The sequence below is a fragment of the Mollisia scopiformis genome (genome assembly GCF_001500285.1).
Source record: "Mollisia scopiformis unplaced genomic scaffold LY89scaffold_15, whole genome shotgun sequence".
Taxonomy (NCBI): domain Eukaryota; kingdom Fungi; phylum Ascomycota; class Leotiomycetes; order Helotiales; family Mollisiaceae; genus Mollisia; species Mollisia scopiformis.
Window position 1 is genome coordinate 1,005,639 of NW_017263595.1, and position 17,027 is coordinate 1,022,665.

The 17,027-nt window shown below is 47.2% G+C and overlaps 6 protein-coding genes across 6 annotated transcripts; 2 read left to right on the plus strand and 4 right to left on the minus strand.

Moving 5' to 3' along the window:
- Positions 1 to 78: 78 nt before the first annotated feature.
- Positions 79 to 2,169, minus strand: LY89DRAFT_619418 (kinase-like protein). The gene is made up of 4 exons (XM_018210874.1): positions 1,886 to 2,169; positions 1,662 to 1,828; positions 1,415 to 1,600; positions 79 to 1,350 (listed from the first exon to the last, which is right to left on the minus strand). The coding sequence occupies exons 1-4, from the start codon at positions 2,106 to 2,108 to the stop codon at positions 226 to 228; spliced, it is 1,701 nt and encodes a 566-aa protein (XP_018069829.1). The 5' UTR covers positions 2,109 to 2,169; the 3' UTR covers positions 79 to 225.
- A 773-nt stretch (positions 2,170 to 2,942) lies between these two features.
- LY89DRAFT_735582 (uncharacterized protein) lies at positions 2,943 to 3,738 on the plus strand (the record flags this gene model as incomplete). Its single annotated transcript, XM_018220031.1, has 3 exons — positions 2,943 to 3,029; positions 3,083 to 3,404; positions 3,467 to 3,738. 3 exons carry the CDS (start codon positions 2,943 to 2,945, stop codon positions 3,736 to 3,738), a joined length of 681 nt encoding a protein of 226 aa, XP_018069830.1.
- A 361-nt stretch (positions 3,739 to 4,099) lies between these two features.
- On the minus strand, positions 4,100 to 6,665 carry LY89DRAFT_720013 (uncharacterized protein). Its single transcript, XM_018218537.1, has 3 exons — positions 6,617 to 6,665; positions 4,821 to 6,569; positions 4,100 to 4,767 (listed from the first exon to the last, which is right to left on the minus strand). Exons 2-3 carry the CDS (start codon positions 6,454 to 6,456, stop codon positions 4,250 to 4,252), a joined length of 2,154 nt encoding a protein of 717 aa, XP_018069831.1. The 5' UTR covers positions 6,457 to 6,569; positions 6,617 to 6,665; the 3' UTR covers positions 4,100 to 4,249.
- Positions 6,666 to 7,635: 970 nt separating this feature from the next.
- LY89DRAFT_114090 (uncharacterized protein) lies at positions 7,636 to 8,011 on the minus strand. The gene has a single exon (XM_018205096.1). It carries the CDS (start codon positions 7,874 to 7,876, stop codon positions 7,682 to 7,684), a length of 195 nt encoding a protein of 64 aa, XP_018069832.1. The 5' UTR covers positions 7,877 to 8,011; the 3' UTR covers positions 7,636 to 7,681.
- On the minus strand, positions 7,728 to 10,393 carry LY89DRAFT_783614 (Pentulose kinase). The gene is made up of 6 exons (XM_018222698.1): positions 9,962 to 10,393; positions 9,346 to 9,903; positions 9,288 to 9,295; positions 8,968 to 9,203; positions 8,727 to 8,815; positions 7,728 to 8,662 (listed from the first exon to the last, which is right to left on the minus strand). The coding sequence occupies exons 1-6, from the start codon at positions 10,166 to 10,168 to the stop codon at positions 8,147 to 8,149; spliced, it is 1,614 nt and encodes a 537-aa protein (XP_018069833.1). The 5' UTR covers positions 10,169 to 10,393; the 3' UTR covers positions 7,728 to 8,146.
- Positions 10,394 to 10,948: 555 nt separating this feature from the next.
- Positions 10,949 to 15,532, plus strand: LY89DRAFT_783615 (uncharacterized protein; the record flags this gene model as incomplete). Its single annotated transcript, XM_018222699.1, has 15 exons — positions 10,949 to 10,994; positions 11,047 to 11,656; positions 11,780 to 11,945; positions 12,001 to 12,045; positions 12,090 to 12,156; positions 12,213 to 12,343; positions 12,512 to 12,594; positions 12,646 to 12,663; positions 12,825 to 12,894; positions 12,948 to 13,045; positions 13,092 to 13,299; positions 13,352 to 13,547; positions 13,595 to 14,434; positions 14,491 to 14,753; positions 14,802 to 15,532. The coding sequence occupies 15 exons, from the start codon at positions 10,949 to 10,951 to the stop codon at positions 15,162 to 15,164; spliced, it is 3,204 nt and encodes a 1,067-aa protein (XP_018069834.1). The 3' UTR covers positions 15,165 to 15,532.
- Positions 15,533 to 17,027: the final 1,495 nt, after the last annotated feature.

The following is a 17,027-nucleotide window of genomic DNA, read 5'->3' on the forward strand; positions in this document are numbered from 1 at the left end:
GTGGAAAGGTTTGAGATGCTTGCAGGGGACAGTCCAATCGGGGTGTCACGTGGCACACTAGCGCAGCAAGAGAGTAATATGTCGCATTCAAAATATTTATTGTAAGATCTTACAACAATTCCGTAGAATTATATAGGTATTGATCCTCGTACTGTCATGGCAGAGCAGCTACAAGGCTCGAAATGCATTTATAGATTCACGTCTTTCGCCAGTCAATGAAAAAAGTTATACATAATCGCCTTCTTCCCAACTTCTGTTTTCCACCTCGAACTCCTTTGAAAGGTCTCCAAATTGCTTGAATATGTCGTGCATAATCTCGCACCATCGATGAGAGTATCTAAAGCCCTCAAACAACGACTTAGTGTAGTCCCAATATTCCGGGTAGTACCCGGAATTCTCCCAGTCCACAATTCCCGTCACCTTCCAGCCTCGAGTCCCATCCCGATCGACCAAGATGTTCCGAGCATTCAGGTCCCCATGTGTGAATACAACCTGGTGTCCTCTGCGGCTCGGCTCATCCGGGTTGCGCAGGACCTGGCTGAATGCCGCCTCGTCTACGAAAGGCCCAACTGGATTTGAATCGCGGATGCGGGGGTCTCTGCAAGGCCCACCTAAGGTGTCACATATGGCATATTCTGGACTGACAATCTTGGGGATGGCTCGTATCTGGGTCAAGTAGTCTTGCATCTGGGAGACAAACTTTGAGCTATCGTCGTCTGACAGCATGGCCTGACAGCGTGAAAGAGGGATTCCTGGCACGCGGGATGTGACAAGATAGGCATCATGTGAATAGAATGGATCCTTTGATTTTGTTGGCACAATGACCAAGTCAATTGGCTTAGGAACCGGGACCGAAGTATACTGGCGCACCATTTTCAATGCATTGAACTCATTGCGAAATCGGTCGGGGTCTTCCAGATATTTCAGGTAGAGACCAAAAGGTAGTCTTTGGACGGACTCCCAGGCGTTAGGTTTTCCGTAAAGACGATATCCTATCTTTTGCAGCATTTTGTAAGTGGCTACTCGGACTCTGTCCGGAAACCTGACCCAGACGGCGAGACAAGCAGTGCTTATTAGGCCAGTGATAGAGAACGGGCTTCTCTGGTCAGATTGAGATGTTTTTGCTGGTTGCTTTGTAAGATATTTCGTCCGAGACGATGGTTCCTTGCTCAGTGCAATTTGTTCAGCAATATGGAGCCATCGGCAGCTTGGAGAAAAACGAGCGTGAGTGCCTATAAACCGTGGATCCACCTTCTCAATACCAAGTCGAGAATGATCGCCCAATAGCGGATAAGAACCATCAGTATCGATCGGATTCAGCACTCCAATCAAAACATGCTTGATCTCATACTATGTCAAAGCATCAGCAAGGTAAAGGGGAACTGGAAGTGACTTATGCATGAGCCCAACTCACTTCGATCATAGATGGCTGAAATCTGTCTAATGTTACAACACCCTGCGCAAAAGCGTGAGCTGCTGATCTACGGACAAGCCAGTGGTTATGATAAGAGTTCATGTCCTCGGGCCTTTCAACATAGGCGAGCCACCAATCGCGGTAGGAAGGGGTGAGGAAAGCACCGAGCATGTTGAAGATTCGGGGCTTTCATGGCTAAGGGTTAGCTTCTCTTCGGATCTGGGGTGTCCGAGACGATCAGACATACCTCATCTACGATCCAGCGAGAGGGAACGGGAAGAACAGGAACCACGACAAGCGGATCCCAGACACGGCTGACTTTGCCGGTAATGCAACATTTGCCCCCATCACGTTTAGTAATATTAGCCTGAGTGACAGCATCGGGCGTCGGCGGAGAACAGCCATGTTTTGAGACTGAAGTGTTTGTTAACAATGAAGGCTAGGAAAGGGCACAACATATAGGAGACGTACTGGATTCAACAAGATAGGTCCAATCGGATACAAGTCGAAGAAGTCCAACTTGTTGATTCTCTCCAGATTGAGTTGTCCGCAGCACATACCGAGCGGCTAGTCGAGGGTCGAGGGCTTCGATGATGAACGATGAAAGTAATGGGTCAGAAGGGTGAGGCAGCTTGGCGCCCTCAATGAGCGACAGTGCCTCTTTCACATCTTTATCATTCATGAAAGAGGCCATGTCGAATCAAGAGTAGCGATAGAAAAATCATAGGCCAGATAGTTTGGTGATACAGTGTCAAAATGAGCTGGAGTAGAAGCAAGTTTATCGCAGGGTTCAATGTTGTGTTGGCTGTCGGTCACGTGTGCCTAGGCGTTCGGCTGTTCAATCGGCGGAGCGCTGTTGTGAGGACAGGAACATTTCTAATTTCGAACACCAGAAACAGAATTAGCAGGCTGTCTCGAAATAAGCGCCGCGAATCCAAGCTCTACAGAGATAAGTGTCTCCGACCTAGATGACTGTTGCAAAAGAATAGTTACATTCCTAGAAGGGTATCGTGCGGACTCATGGTCGGGCTGGATGCGGGCCCTCTTGACAGTCTAAAGGTCTGCAGTTTCAACTGTCGCTTCGGTGGCGTCTATCTGAAGACATGTACTACTCACGGTCTTTCCTATGGCCTGCCATCCAATTTCACAGTCTGCGGTCGGCCATTCAAATGTCATCTCTTCAACCAACAAGTTTCACTTCCATACAAGCCTCAAAGGCATCTAACACCAAAAAGTTTCAACTTTCGAGTGAGTCCGAAAGTTATCGAAACCCAACATCTCTGTCTCTGAGCTGATAGCAAGAACATGCTGCTTAAGAAGTTCTATAAAGGTAGTCGACCTGCTATGTTTCTTTCATGTTTTAAACGAAGTAATCCTCTACATCCATAGTAATTCAAACTCTTCCTCATACAATCTCCATTTATCTCACCTCATATTGTATTTTGTCCCGTCCTCTTTTCTCAATACCTCCACATTGCAATCATTTACCTATTGTTTCCAAGTTTATTTATTCACTCAATCCATTGCAATGAGTACCGCTACTTCTCCTACTGCCCCACGCACCCTCTACATCACACTTCAGTATCTTCGCCGTGATGCTAGCGGAAACAAATATGTTTGTGAATCCTAAAGCCGAGAGATAATCATCAACTCACTGACGGTCAAAAGCATTGGGGCCTCTATGCCACAAGTGATACCCCACCCAGGGGCACATTGTTCCACGCAACCGATGCTGGCAGGCAACCTTTAGACCTCTACTATGAAGAGAGAAAAGTTGAAAACCCAACGAAGTCTAAATCGATGACCGTTTGCGTCAAGATAGGAGATGTATCCTCCACAACTGCAATTCACAGATGTGTTAGTACGGTTCCTTTGATGAGTAGAAGTCGGATACCTGCGGGCGAACGCCAGTGGACATGTCGTGTATATGTCAAGGAAGCCCTCAATGCTCTACACAACGCACAGTTGCTGAGCCTACCAGCAAGCGTAGGTAAGTTGAAGCAGATGAATTTCCAATATGATAGAACGCACTGATAGATCTCGGTTCTTCAGGCTCCATTGAACGTGCTTGTCTTGCAGTTGCAGATGCATACTTACCGTATCGGCTTAGTCGTGAGCGACCCGGCGTTTATAATGACTTCTCATGGTTGAGGAGGGGCAGCACAAGCCGAACAATTCCAATGGAAGTCGATCCGACCCTATATTATCCATCTGAAATGGAAGTCGACTCAAGTGGGCGCTATAGATCGACTCGATCGTATGGATCGCTCATGGACGTCGATTCAAGTGGACGCTATGCATCTTCTCAGTCATATGGATTTTAGTTTAGGGCATCGCGAAGAGGGTGGGAGTGACTACAGTACTTCGCAACTAATGTACCTAGCGGTCGGAGAGAAGGGATATGGGATGAAGGGCAAGGAATTTAATTGTGCTACTGCTGCATAGCTAAGATGTGTTGTTATTGTGTTATGGGGGTACGATTTTTGGGAGCACTTGCTTGGGCGTTTTGATTTGGGCTTTGTTCGTAGAAACATCAACTAAGCTGAACTTTTGACTTTGGGAGCGCTTGCATCTCTATGAACCTGTCAGCATAACGCCTAGTTTCAGCACAGCTCTTTGTAAAGGTCATCGTGGTCATCAATCTATCTCACTGCAATTCTAAGGTCGAAAGCCATGCATTTATTCAGTACATACACTCTTCAGGTGCAGAGATCTAACTTGTGGGGTATAAAGCTCGTGCAAAGCAATAGATGAAAATGACTAGGCCCACCGCAACCCTCCCCTTCCGAGTTAACTCCATTCGCTACTGTCAACTCCATGCACCGTAAATTCAAATTATTCAGAGGTGATGAGTTCAGCCTTTCTCTTACCCGCAGGAAGGATGGCTCGTGGGTTAGTTGGTCGCCAAAGGCGTACCTTGGCACGATAGCATACGACCCAGTCTCGACCGGGGCCCTTGAACTTAACGCCCATCAACATTGTCAATAAGATAGGTCTTCCTTCCAAATCCTTCACGTTGAGACCTGGTCCTTCCAACTCGAGGCTGTCCAGCACATGGAAATTAAGATCAAAGGCATCAGAGAGTTGTGGATATATGGGCGCGTATTCTCCTCTATAGGCAGACATGTTGACGTTGAGGGTTGAAGCAATGTTTGCGATTGACTCATGAAAGCTGTTAATCTCGGCGTTATTACCAACGATTGCGACCATTGCTCCGTTCAGTCGCTTCACAAAATCATCTACTCGAGTCTTTCGGCGCTCGGTAAAGGATTGCGCATCCGCTGGATTCTTCTTCATAGTTCGGATACGGGTGTCTTGGATGATCATTTGGATCATATCAGATGAGAGACCGGCTGAAGAATCGAGTCAGTCACTTAGCACTAGTAGATGTGTGAAGGGCTTTTACCATAAGATAGTCCTTCTGTGAGAATTGAGGAATCGTCAAACGGCGAACCAGACTCGAACACGAACTGTTTAACAAGGAGCATTAAGGCACCTTTGATCCAGACCGAATTTTCTGGTTTGATTCGAAGGCTCTCGATCTTTCCCTTAATAGACACTCCGCTATAGATATCCAGCATTTGGCGCAGAACCATTGCTGCCAGATTTCCAGGAGCTTCATCTCGGACACACGCTAAGTCAGAGAAGGCTACTTTATAGGGTTGTAAACCGGCCATTGCAGTGTATTGTGACAAAATGCCAGAAAGCTCATCCAACGATCGGCAGATTTCATCCTGATGGTCGAGCCACTCTTGGCCATAGCGTGGGGTGTTTTGGATGGACTCTGTCCTATTCGAACCTTGTGTGTTGGGTACGTCTGGACGTCTTTGTTGACAATCAGGACAAAACCAGGATCCAGTGTTGTTCAAACACTCTTGAGCATCTTTAATTCGAATAAGCCAAGTCTGGTATAACAGGGACGCAGAGAATTGACTTCTTTGACAAGTGGACCCACTGCAGGTGATCGATTGAGAAGGGCGTCTGGCTTGGGAGAAATCAGGGCTCTGATGGTTACGCTGTCCTCCATTTTGGGTCTTGACTTTCTTACTCAGTGTTCCTTGGGTTGCAACGAAGTCAGGATCGAACGAAGCTTGAGACTCTGGCACTGAGCGGGGAGAGCTTTGTAATATGATGATTGCTCGCTTTTGTGTGGAGGTAGAGGACTTCTGCTGTGACAGACGGGAGTCTGGTGCAAGATGATCGGGACTAGGTGATAGTGTCTCTGGCGTTGGTCTTGTTGATTTTGGTGCTTGTCCATTACGACCCAGTTGGAAGGGCGAAGGCCTATGATGAGGAGGGTTTGTATCAACACCAAGTTTAGACTTCTTGTCGTCGAGTTTTCTCGAGGTCTTGCGTGGCAGTGGATTTCCGATCAGCTCAGCACAAGAAGTGCAACTGGATGTATCTCGACTTTCGGGGGCAATAGGCTTCTTCCCACACATGACACAGAGGTCAAGCAATGGCACAAAATCCGATTGCCGCACACCTAGCGACTTGTTTCGCGAAGTTCGGGTTTTGTTACTTCGTGTTTGCTCTTCAGGAGAGGCGGCTTCTGATTCCGGGCGGTCTTTGGCCAGCTCTTTCTCTTTCCTTGCTTCTCTGATCCTCTCGCCCACGGCATACAACCAAGGGACCTTTAACTTGCCTCTCGCATCAAAGCAAGTTGGCAATTGATGGCAACGATTGGTGGCCGCAAATTTGACAGCTATTGATATCAACTGTGAAAAAGGAGGTCCTCCAGCCAACACCTTCATATCGCTATCTACCTTCTCAGGTTTAGCTGGGTTCATGTTACCCCTGTTGGCTTTTGTGAGGTTATCACGAACTTCCGCCTCTGAGAGCGGTAACAACTTTCGAGGATCCATGATGCTTGAAGAGGATTCGAAGTCTCCATTATTGAAAAGCCCGTCAAATTCGGTCAAGTGGGTACGAGTGCCGTTAGGAGAGATAATATTGCCCACGGATTGGTCGTTATTGCTTGCGTAGCTCTCGAAAGAGTCAGGTAATTGGGGGGTTGGGGAAGTAATTGTATTGCGAGACATGTTTTCAGGGCAGGTCCACAAGAGGATCAATTGATGGCGAAGCAAGCCTTGATAGTTTATGGCGTAGCTGGAGTGCTTTGCAGCGAGCCGAAAAGATTGCGACAAGCGGTTCTCTACATCCTTTCAGTTTGCATCGTGAAAGCGAAGATCATGTACTCACCTCAGGTTCATACGAGTCTCGTTAAGAGCAGTCGTGAAACAGATACAAGTGAAAGGCTCGTAGCACGGGGTGCAGCACAGGCTGTTTGTTTCGAGCGGGTGGACGTGTTTGCAAGTGTTCCTCCAAGCCACCTACTTATTCGAAAGGGCTCACCTGACTTCAATCGCACCGGGTGAGACAGAGTAGCGGAGGGGTTGCGCTCAAGGAAATATTCTGATCGTGAATCTTTTGGGAAGCTAGAGATGGACAAGATCGGGAACAACCCTGTTTCCTACGTGCATACGCGATTGCGCGCTAGTCTATATTTTTTAATTGTGAATTCTTTTTTTGAAAAACAAAGTAATTAATTTTGACATTTTATTTTTTATTTCTTGTTTTTTTTTTTGAATTATTAATATTTTATCAACTTTTAATTTTTAATGCCGGAACATAAGTCACGTGCTTATCACGTGTGGTCCCGTGGCTAGCATGTGCGCGGTGACCCTCGAGTTAGTTAGCGGGCTCTGAGAGGGACATCCTCCCCTCGAAGCCAGCTCTTGAGAAGGCACGAATCAATGAACCAACAACCTGACCCATAAGATCTTATATTATCCTATTACTCGAGTACCCTGTGATACCAATATTTAAAAAAAATATATATATATAAAATTCTGTCTCGGCCGGTTCAGATTATCCCGGGGTAGGCCCAGAGCTTTCCTGGCGGAAGGATAATGGCAGGACGCAGTTCATTGCTGCGACGGATGCTCAAGCATTCACGGAATTTCGTCTCTTGTCGCAACTTGAGGGCATTATCCCCGCTCTAGAAACAGCGCATGCGGTTTATGGCGCCATTGAGTTAGCCAAGAATATGCGAAAAGACCAAAACATAGTAATCTGCATAAGTGGAAGAGGAGATAAGGACGTCCAGAGCGTAGCAGAGCAGCTCCCAAGACTTGGGCCAATGATCGGCTGGGATTTGAGGTGTATGTGTTAAAGCAGGCCAATCAGAACTGTAATACTGGCCGATACAGTTGAACCTTAATGAAGAAGAAGCCTCATCTGGGCAATCTCGAGCAGAGATACTGACTACGCCACCGTTTTGGTCATTCTAGTAGAAGAGAAATCTATATGCCTTGAAATCGTCTTTTCAACCATGTCCCTGAACACTCTTTGTCCTTCCCATTGTTCCAGATAGATAATATACTTTGTATTAAGTAGGTCTCTTAATAAGGCGTCATCTACTGGCTGCCGAATATCCCCCCTTTGTCCGAGTATTTGCATAATTGTCCACGGGCTGTCTTTCCCGCCGGCGGAGTTCTTGGTGTTGGCCTCGACCGCCAAAAAAGACGATACAGCACTAATCCTCTAATGTTTCTTCTCACAGTTCGATTTTATCTTTCTTTTCCTAAACGAGCGCTAATTTCAGGGAACGAAGAGAGGTTATTGTCTTATATCCGGTTCTGTCCTGTGGGCTAATAGAGGACGGGCATAGCATGTGACTCTCGAAACAGTGGTTTGGGCTAAATGAGAATCTAAGAGAAGGCATGCTCGTCAACGATTATACTTGTGCTTCGCCACAGTTACCTTATCGACTGAGGCTCTAAAAACCCTCTGCCTCTCACACTGCTCGAGGAAGACCTGGTATTTGACGTCCAGCAGCGCTCGCACATCTTCATCATCCGACGGTCGAACCAACTCCCCCGACTTGCTGAGGCGTTGGATGACGGTCCAGAGGTCCTCAGTATTACCGTTTTGCTCCACCGTGCTAGCTTTGGCAGCCAGCAGCGCCGCGCCGCAACACACAGCAGCGTTCTCATATCTTGGAGTGACAACTGGAAGTTTGCACGCCGTTGCAATGGTGGCTACTAGGAATTTGTTCTGGCATTGCGAGCCCGACATGAAGATCGACGAGATAGTATGCCCGGCGCGGTTCATCTCGGAAATTATTTGGTGTATTTGGAGAGCGAGAAATTCGATGACGCCGTAGTAAGTGATAGCAAGGCTGTCTAAACTTTTGTCGGCTGTGAGGCCAATCGCCGACCCCCTCATAGAAGAAGAAGTAGCGGCCTAGATAGGGGATATTTGGAGCGTCGGAATCCGCGCACATCTGCTGAAGGTGGTTATTAAGAACTTCAAATATGTTCGATTTCTGAGATTCAGCAAGGGACATGGTAATTTCATATGCAGGGTGGATCTGCAGCATATGCTGCAGTAACTGGCCTGTGCAAGCAGATAGCGTTAGTTTTTACTCCCTCACACAGCTTAGCTTGGGTATCGGACAGCTTAGAGTTAGGATCTTGCTTCCCGAGAAATTGCCTTTGAAATCCAGTGCATCGCAGTTACGAAGCAGGTTGAAAAGTGCGATCACATACCTGAAGCAGTCTGACCACCTCCTGACATCCAGAATCCCGGCAATACCCAGTCCTTATAAGGGCCCCAGATACCGTGGACGAAAATAGGGGCTTTTGAGACCACAATGAGGCAACTTGATGTACCAGCCACTAACGCCAACCTGGATTGCACAGGAAAGGCATCCGGATTTCCTGGTGCTTGGAGCTGTGCTCCAACAGTGCCCACCCAACCAGCATATGCATGATGCCAGAGCCGACTAGGACGTCTGGTGGTAAGCCGAGTTCTTGTGCAGCCTTATTACAGAGCTTGCCCACAGGAACGCCTGCCTGCAGGCAGGTACCGTCCGTGCTAGGAACCAAGTTAACTACAAAAAAGCACAACTTCAAGTGATAGCTTACCTTGCACACCCCACCGACTTTCTCGAAGTCATTTGCCACCAGATCCTCTAATCCAATATCTGCCAAGAATTCCCTGTCCCATCCTTTGATTGTCCCGTCCACACCAAGAGGTAATGTCTCCTGGTCGCAGGCAGCGGTACAAGGTATGCTCACGTTCCCCGTCGCGATGTGGGTGAGAGCATCGTTCAGATCATAAAACTTGCATCTGTCGAAAACCTCTTTCGGTGTATTGTTCTTTAGCCATAATACTTTGGGCAGTTCCATGAGTACCGATATTGAGCCGCCAAGGTATTTGAGAAGACTGTGCGCTTTGCTATTGATGGAAGCCGCTTCAATGTCGGCCCTGCGGTCCATCCAGAGTATGATGTTGTGAACAGCGCCGGAGGAACTACTTCCGCTCACCTCCACAGGTTCGTCGGTGTCACGTGTGTGTACAGAGAGGGAGCATGTGGCCGCAAATGCAATACTCCGAACAGTGTGAGGATCAATGCCGCTCTGTACTATAGCTTCTCTGACCACATTACACACAACGTGCCATATATCGTCAGTAGACTGCTCCTGTAGCAATGTATCAGCAACAAGACTTAACTACTCAGCTCAGTCAATGAAAGCTTACATAGCAACCTGGTCGTGACTGCCATTGCTGGATATTCTCGGAGGCATGTCCTACCAACTCTCCCTCACTATCAATAATGTATGCCCGAGCGCTGCCAGTGCCTACATCCAGGCCAATGTAATGGGAATTTGATACGGGAGCATCTTTACCAGAATCGTCATTGCATTGGGCCGAGGGCGGACTCTGTATTAGTCCTATGGTTAGCATGGTTTAGATATTCGAGAAGGACGGAGCTCCTTTTTGACTCTGTCAAGTAAAGTAGCACCGCGAGAAGGCTGGGACACGAGAAGGACGGAGCTCCTTTTTGACTCTGTCAAGTAAAGTAGCACCGCGAGAAGGCTGGGACACGAGAAGGACGGAGCTCCTTTTTGACTCTGTCAAGTAAAGTAGCACCGCGAGAAGGCTGGGACACGAGAAGGCGATGGACGTAATAAACTATGGCGCTTGCAGCTCTAATGATGAACCCAATTAGAAGAATCTTACCAGAAAATATTCTATGAAAGGATGTACTGGGTGTTCATATAAGAAATTTTGCCTTACCGCTTAATTCTGCCTCCGATTCCAGGTTGTGACGAAGCTGGCGCTACGCATCACGTGCTCTAATGCCTGAGATATCTTCGTCGTATTTATTTACACGATTACGCTTCATTTCTTTTAACCGTGAATTTTCTAAAAAACTAAATAACTAATTTCGACAAAAAACAACACATTTTGTAGCAACAACGCCTTTCGTAGCAATAACGCTTCTCGTAGCACGTGCTTACGCGATTGCACGCTAGTCCTCACTTCAGCCTTGTCGTCGAAGCCAATCTTTCGATATTAATTTTATACAGAACAAACTTATACCAAGCACACTCCGCAACATGTAACTTGCTCCATGTCTTTACTTTGACCACCCACCTTGCGTTACCCTACGAATCGACAGCACGATAGTTGGCCAGCCTCGACCATTGCGACGACTGAGCGGTGGCTTCACACGGTGTTATCATGCTCCCCTCACCTGTTCGAGGTAGAGCGATCCGGGGCGGCAAAGGTAAGTTTCCAAAGAGTTCCCCAAAGTCGAAAGATCTGACTGACCTTTCCAGCCCGCACCGGTCCCAGTCCTCGAGCTAAGCCTCCATTGGGAGCCTCGACATCAAGCGCATCCACCCAGTCCTTTGCCGTTACGCAAACCACGGCTGCCAAGCCAGCATCTACATCCAAGTCCGTTGGCAGACTGATTGTCGGCATCGATGTGGGCACCACACAATGCGCAGTAGCGACTGCTGAGATCCTATATGGTAAACAGAATGGCGGCAAGGCACAATCTACTCCTAGAGTAAAATTGTATGAGGGCTGGATCGGTTTCTACATGAACCACAGCTCCACCCCGTGTACAGCGATGTACTACGAAGAGGATGGCACTCCTTTGACGGGGAATGATCTCCAGCCTCTATTCGATAATGCGAATCCAAAATCGTATCGTCCAGACAGACTTATTCGACTTTGGAAGCTCATGTTCCACCATCATCAAAATAAAGCACTTATTGCGAACATTCAGGGTCAGATACAGAAGCAGCTTGATATGCTTGGGAAGACAATGGATGATTTGATGAGAGACTGGGCCCGTCTCCTCTTCGACCATCTTTTCACTGAAGGCAGTGGTATCTCGTCCTTGCGACAAATCTATCCAAAATTTGACCAATTAGATCTTGAGTAAGCAGAACTTGCGTCCTTTGAACCTTATTTCCGCGACGTTCTTTATGGCACATCTGAAGCCACTACAACCTTTGCAGCGAACAATGGTTTTCGAGCTAACATGACTGTCTGACCCTCTAGGCTTGTTGTTGCTGTACCTCCAGGTCGATCCACGATCGCTCATGAACAGGTTTTGCAGTCTTTCATTCAAGGTCCTATCAAATCGACTACAGTTTCGCTTGAATCGGAGCCAGCAGCTCTATTCCGGAATTGGGTTCAAGAAGGGGAAAACGACCAGGACTGGGTGGTGAGTACCTCACTGGTTAAACACTTGAGTATTTGCTAATAATTGATCGCTATAGGTAGGAAAACGCTACTTGGTCGCTGACGGTGGCGGTGGAACTTGCGTTGGTTCTTCTCAATAGTCCCAAAGCATTGCTAACGTTTGCAGTCCTTCGTCCGGTTTAGACTAGATGGTCTTGAGCCACTTCGCTTTGCCCAAGAGTTCCAATCCGAGAGTAAGCTAAACAACCTTGAACTTCCTTTCAAAGGGGCGTGCTTAACAGAATGTTAGGTGTGGTGTGCGGTGCAGAGACAATATCAGATCTGTTCGAGAGATTGATTGCAACAAAGATCCCAGAGAATTGCCCATACCGCGATTGGTATATTGAGCGTATTCGAAATAAGTTCGACACTCAGTACAAGGTAAGCTTGTTCCTAGCTTCATTGGCTGTAGTATCCATAGGGTTCTGGAGCTTTCTCCGAAACAGAGACATGTAGGCAGAAGGATGCCGTCCATGTGTAACGTCCTGACATCGCTTGGAGCTACCAACCCATCTGTCGGCTTTTACAGTGCTAATACTTGGGTAAAAGCTTTTCGTGGGTTCAAATGATCGTGCGCTGTCTTTCGAGAATCCGATGAAAGTATCAGCAGATGATGTCATAACCGTCACAGTGTAAGTCAAAATACATGTCTCAACTTCTACAAAAACTGATGTGATAATTAGCGATGAGACCAAGCAATGGTAAGTGTACTCTCACACTATGTTGCTATTCTAGCCCAAGCTTAATAGCTGTTTGGGGCACTGATGGACAATGACCGTTAGCAAGCTCTGGTGACAGACTATGAGCTATCAGATCTGCATAGTCATCTATCAACTTCTTGCAGTGCTAATCCATTTGGTAGCTTTGCACTGTGTATTGCCGCGCTGGTGGAGGCTATTAGGCGACAGCTTGCGATGGGTGAACCAGTCGATGTAAGATACTCTTAAACAAACTTTTAAATGTCTGCGGCTAACTAGCAATGTAGTATATCGTCCTCGGCGGTGGACTATTTCAAAACCCTCATGTTCTTAAATCAATTGGAGCGGAGTTCAAGGGTCTGAGACTTCTAGAGACGTCAAAGCTGTAAGGAACTTCCAACAAACTTGTGTATTGGGCTGACATAATCCAGCAAGGGAGCAGTCGCTAAAGGCGCGGTGCTCTCTAAGATTTTCGACAATTTTATCTCCAATGACGAGATCACGAGAACCAAAGGCAATCTCACTATGATTGAAGTGACACCAAAATTAAAGAAGTCCAAGTTCTTCAAAAACCTTGTAACCAAAAAAGGCGTCGACGGTCGTACATACTACTGGGCCGTAACGTATCTTGTGAAGCAGGTAAGCTAGTAATTTGTCGACCTTTCATAAAACAATGATTGAAATTTTACAGGGTCAAAAATCCATGAATGGTCGCGAGATATCTACAGAAACAAGTGCCAAGGACGCGAGAAGACATTATCTTGAGCTTGATGACGATGATTTAAACTTCTCGGAGAAAATCTTCACCTTCAACTATCGACCAGGAAAGGATAAGTGGGCAGCTCTTACCAAGAGTGGAAGTTGGATCAACGAGAGAGGCCATGAGAGTACGAATGTCCTCAAGCAAATATTGTCGATATGCTAATTGTGCCAGTACCATACCCGGAGCACTACGAGAAGATAACTTGGAGTCCCTTAGCAGATGAAATGGAAGTTGAGCTTTCAGACCTCGAAACAGAGCGCACCAAAGATGGCACTGTGAAGCGAGTTCTTCGATATTCACTCCAATTACAGGTCAAAGAGACTGGTACGAAATACTGGGCTAAGATGTGGTCTTCTGATGCGATGAAGAGAAAGACGGGCGAGAGTGTCTGGTCTCTCTCACAACCCGTTGAGCGACAACCGCTCTTTACTCCTCAAGCGATATCGCAAAGCCTTGCCGACAGCTTTAAGTTCGACGATTCCCAAACTTTAACTTCAACTTCAATTTCAACTTCCAATGCCAGTGTCGTACAGAACTCAGCTGAGGTTGCCAGACCTAACTTGGCGGCAAAGATACAGAGACCAGCTGAGGTTGCTGCACCTAATTTGGTAGCAAAGACACCGAAATCAACTGAGGTTGCCAGACCTAATTTGATAGCAAAGACACAGAGACCTGCCGAGATTGCTACACCCAGCTTGTCGGCAAAGACACAGAAACCAGCTGAGGTTACTAGATTTAGCTTTTCAGCAAAGACAGTGGAAATTATTGCGAAGCCAAGTACCGTCGCTTCGACATTCACACAGTCTAATGGATTCGCGAGTACCAACAAAGGCCAAGAAACATCATTGCCTTCATATGCCCTACCAAGAGGACCCGTACATGTTGCTGAGCGCCCTATCCAGCAGTCGCTCGTGAAGCCTGGTCAAAGTTCGTCCCAGTTCTCCCAACCTGTTCTTAAACAGAATGCCAAAGCTAGCACGAGCAGGCCCGGAGCTTTGCGTCGTGGAGGAGGTAAGTTGACAATGAACTTCGATGTGAAGTCACTACATGATACTGAAACTTAACAGGTTGCTGGACATGCTCGCTTCGACACGCCTCTTGCAACTTGCAAAAGCCAAAATGCTGGCAATGTGAAGAGTTCGGACTTCAATGCGACTATATTCGGCCAGCTTGGTGGGACGACGATCAGCTGAAAGGCAAGCAGACTGAACTTTATAGACTTATTGTGAAGCAAAGCAACACTGTCAAAAAGTTAGGCTCGTCCTCAAAGCCGACAAGATCGATGACCGGCTCAACCACACCCAATATGACTACAAATTCTTCTCTAACAGTAAGTGCCTCGCATCGCTTAGGCAGGATTTTGACTGATGAATCTCAGCAGCAACGAGTCCAATCATACACTCCAGGTTCAGGAACGACTGGTTCTCAATCGAGCGTACAGAATGGTTCTTCATTCTCAAGTGGCACCCATAAACAAGCTGCACCTGCCTTCGACTGGTCGAAGAGATCCAGGGACTCGGATGGAGAAACTTCTACCCCACAGGCTTCGAAGAGACGTCGCCTCGAAAATCTGTTTGCCGATAACAATACTCCTCCCAATACCAGTGGCTCTCCGATTCGCAAGTCAGACCAAGCCAAAGTCCAGCGTTCGGCACCAGATATGAGAACTTGGGGCAGTTTGGACGACGAAGATCTCAACGGCTCAGACTTGGTCCCGCACGCTTCGGATGTGGAGGATTGATATGATGGCGACGGTTGCGACGGTTGCGACGGTTTCGATGAGTTCTTAGGAAGCGTTCTTTGAGAGGTTGACAACGCGATGTGGTTTTCTGGATCCGAACCAGTTTCGAAGCCGGAGGACCGTATATGTACATTAGATAACGCAGTGACGAACGGGATGGGATGGGGGATCATGGCGTTATTTTCGCGGTAGCATGGATGGATGGCATGGCCTAGCGTTTATTTCGAGCGACTGGGGAAAAAAGACACCACCTCCTGCGTTGAATCCGGGCTGCTTATAGCTATTTAGCTAGCTAGCTAGTAATTGATTTGATTTTCTTTGCGAATTGAGAATCTGCTGACGTTGTGGTGATCTCTGATAATGATACAGAATAGCAGAAGAAGGAGAAAGTTTTATCCTGCCTTCCTTGGCCTCGGTCATTCCTTAGCCTCACTACTAGATTGATTACATAACGGCTCTAGATCACCATATCTCCTTCCTCTTTCAGAGCATCTTTGCTTGGCGGTTTAGATCGCAAGTTTGGCGATGTGCAACAGAAGACGGGTTTGCGGAGTTGTGTTCTGGACTGATGGACTGCAGATCCTTGTCCAGCTGTGCAGGGGTGACTTGAGAGATGGTCACGTGACCGTTGCTAAAGTGATGGAACTTGGAAGAGTGAAAAGTGGTTTAAGGATGATGAAGATTAAAACTCATAGTGAATTTATATTTGTATTAAGAAAGTGACGGATAGAAGAGAACATGAAGGCGCGAAATCTCTCGCAATTAGAATCGTGACCTTAACAATAAGCTGTCCCAAATAAGCTAGTCTGGTACCTTTCCTCTCCTCTCCAGACCAGCCGAGATCCCTGGGACAAAAGCCACAAGCTTCACAAGCTTCTGCACAAGACTTCTTTCGCCATCACAAGCTTCATCGATCGATAAGACTAGTACAGTAGTGTTACAGAAAGGTTCACTGCTTTCTTTCTAGCCTTTCTTTCGTTTTCCCGTACAGCTGGCTCGTACCTTATCTACATACAAACTACTGTCTGGAAGTGTCTTGCATACGCATACATACATACATACATACATACATACGAAGACGGACTGCATGTGCATATACCGTATGTATGTACTATTGTCTGTTCTTGGAAATGCACTTGATTCGTGTTATACATTACCTACTGAGACTGTCCTGGGATGCGCGATCGAGGGGCTGTGATGCGATGCGATGTGCTGTGGTGGAAGGTCACTGCTAACGCGTCCACCCGTCTGTCTGTGTGTTCGTTCGTTGGTTCTGTCCGTCTCCTTTTCAGATTACTGGACCTAGCACGAGTCACGAGCGAAAGAGACCGTGCGAGTGAGGTGGTTTCTTCGGATGGCAGGCATGACAGACAAGAAGGAAGAAAATGTTTCGATTGGTGTAGATCGGTATATTTGTTTGATGGTGTTTCAATAAGTTTCAGTGGCGCTAATGGAGATGACAGAGGGAAACATTGGATGAGTGCAGATGTTGGTAGAGTTGGATGAAAGAAGCAAGACGATGAATAAGGATGGCGGTGGGTGAGTTGGGCGATATGCAGGTTGCCTCCAAGCAGAAGGAGAAGCGCCTCAGTGTCGAAGCGTCGACTTGCTTCAGCAGGTTCTTTCTTCGGGTCTACACCGTACTCGTATCTCGCCATTAACCTTCTTCTCCAGCAGGTTCGTTCGCCACTATTATCATCCATCATCTGTATTATTTCATGCACGACGTTTCAGCAAGCAATAAACATTTTCCTTGGAGAGACAGCGAGCGAGCGAGCACTTCAGGCTCATCTTGCATCCAGACCACCCCAATCTGGCTTCTCCCGACCACTATCAATGCATCGGGTTAGCGAGCCACGCAAG

Excerpts from the sequence above, each read along its gene's own strand:
- LY89DRAFT_619418 (XM_018210874.1), bottom strand. The coding sequence starts at position 2,108 with ATGGCCTCTTTCATGAATGATAAAGATGTGAAAGAGGCACTGTCGCTC. Across the intron at positions 1,829-1,885 it reads GACCTATCTTGTTGAATCCA|TCTCAAAACATGGCTGTTCT; the intron begins GTACGTCTCCTA and ends CAAACACTTCAG. Across the intron at positions 1,601-1,661 it reads CTCGCTGGATCGTAGATGAG|CCCCGAATCTTCAACATGCT; the intron begins GTATGTCTGATC and ends TAGCCATGAAAG.
- LY89DRAFT_720013 (XM_018218537.1), bottom strand. The coding sequence starts at position 6,456 with ATGTCTCGCAATACAATTACTTCCCCAACCCCCCAATTACCTGACTCT. Across the intron at positions 4,768-4,820 it reads CACAGAAGGACTATCTTATG|CCGGTCTCTCATCTGATATG; the intron begins GTAAAAGCCCTT and ends TCGATTCTTCAG.
- LY89DRAFT_114090 (XM_018205096.1), bottom strand. The coding sequence starts at position 7,876 with ATGCAAATACTCGGACAAAGGGGGGATATTCGGCAGCCAGTAGATGAC.
- LY89DRAFT_783614 (XM_018222698.1), bottom strand. The coding sequence starts at position 10,168 with ATGCTAACCATAGGACTAATACAGAGTCCGCCCTCGGCCCAATGCAAT. Across the intron at positions 9,904-9,961 it reads AGTCACGACCAGGTTGCTAT|GAGCAGTCTACTGACGATAT; the intron begins GTAAGCTTTCAT and ends ACATTGCTACAG. Across the intron at positions 8,816-8,967 it reads AGGTGGTCAGACTGCTTCAG|GCCAGTTACTGCAGCATATG; the intron begins GTATGTGATCGC and ends CTGCTTGCACAG.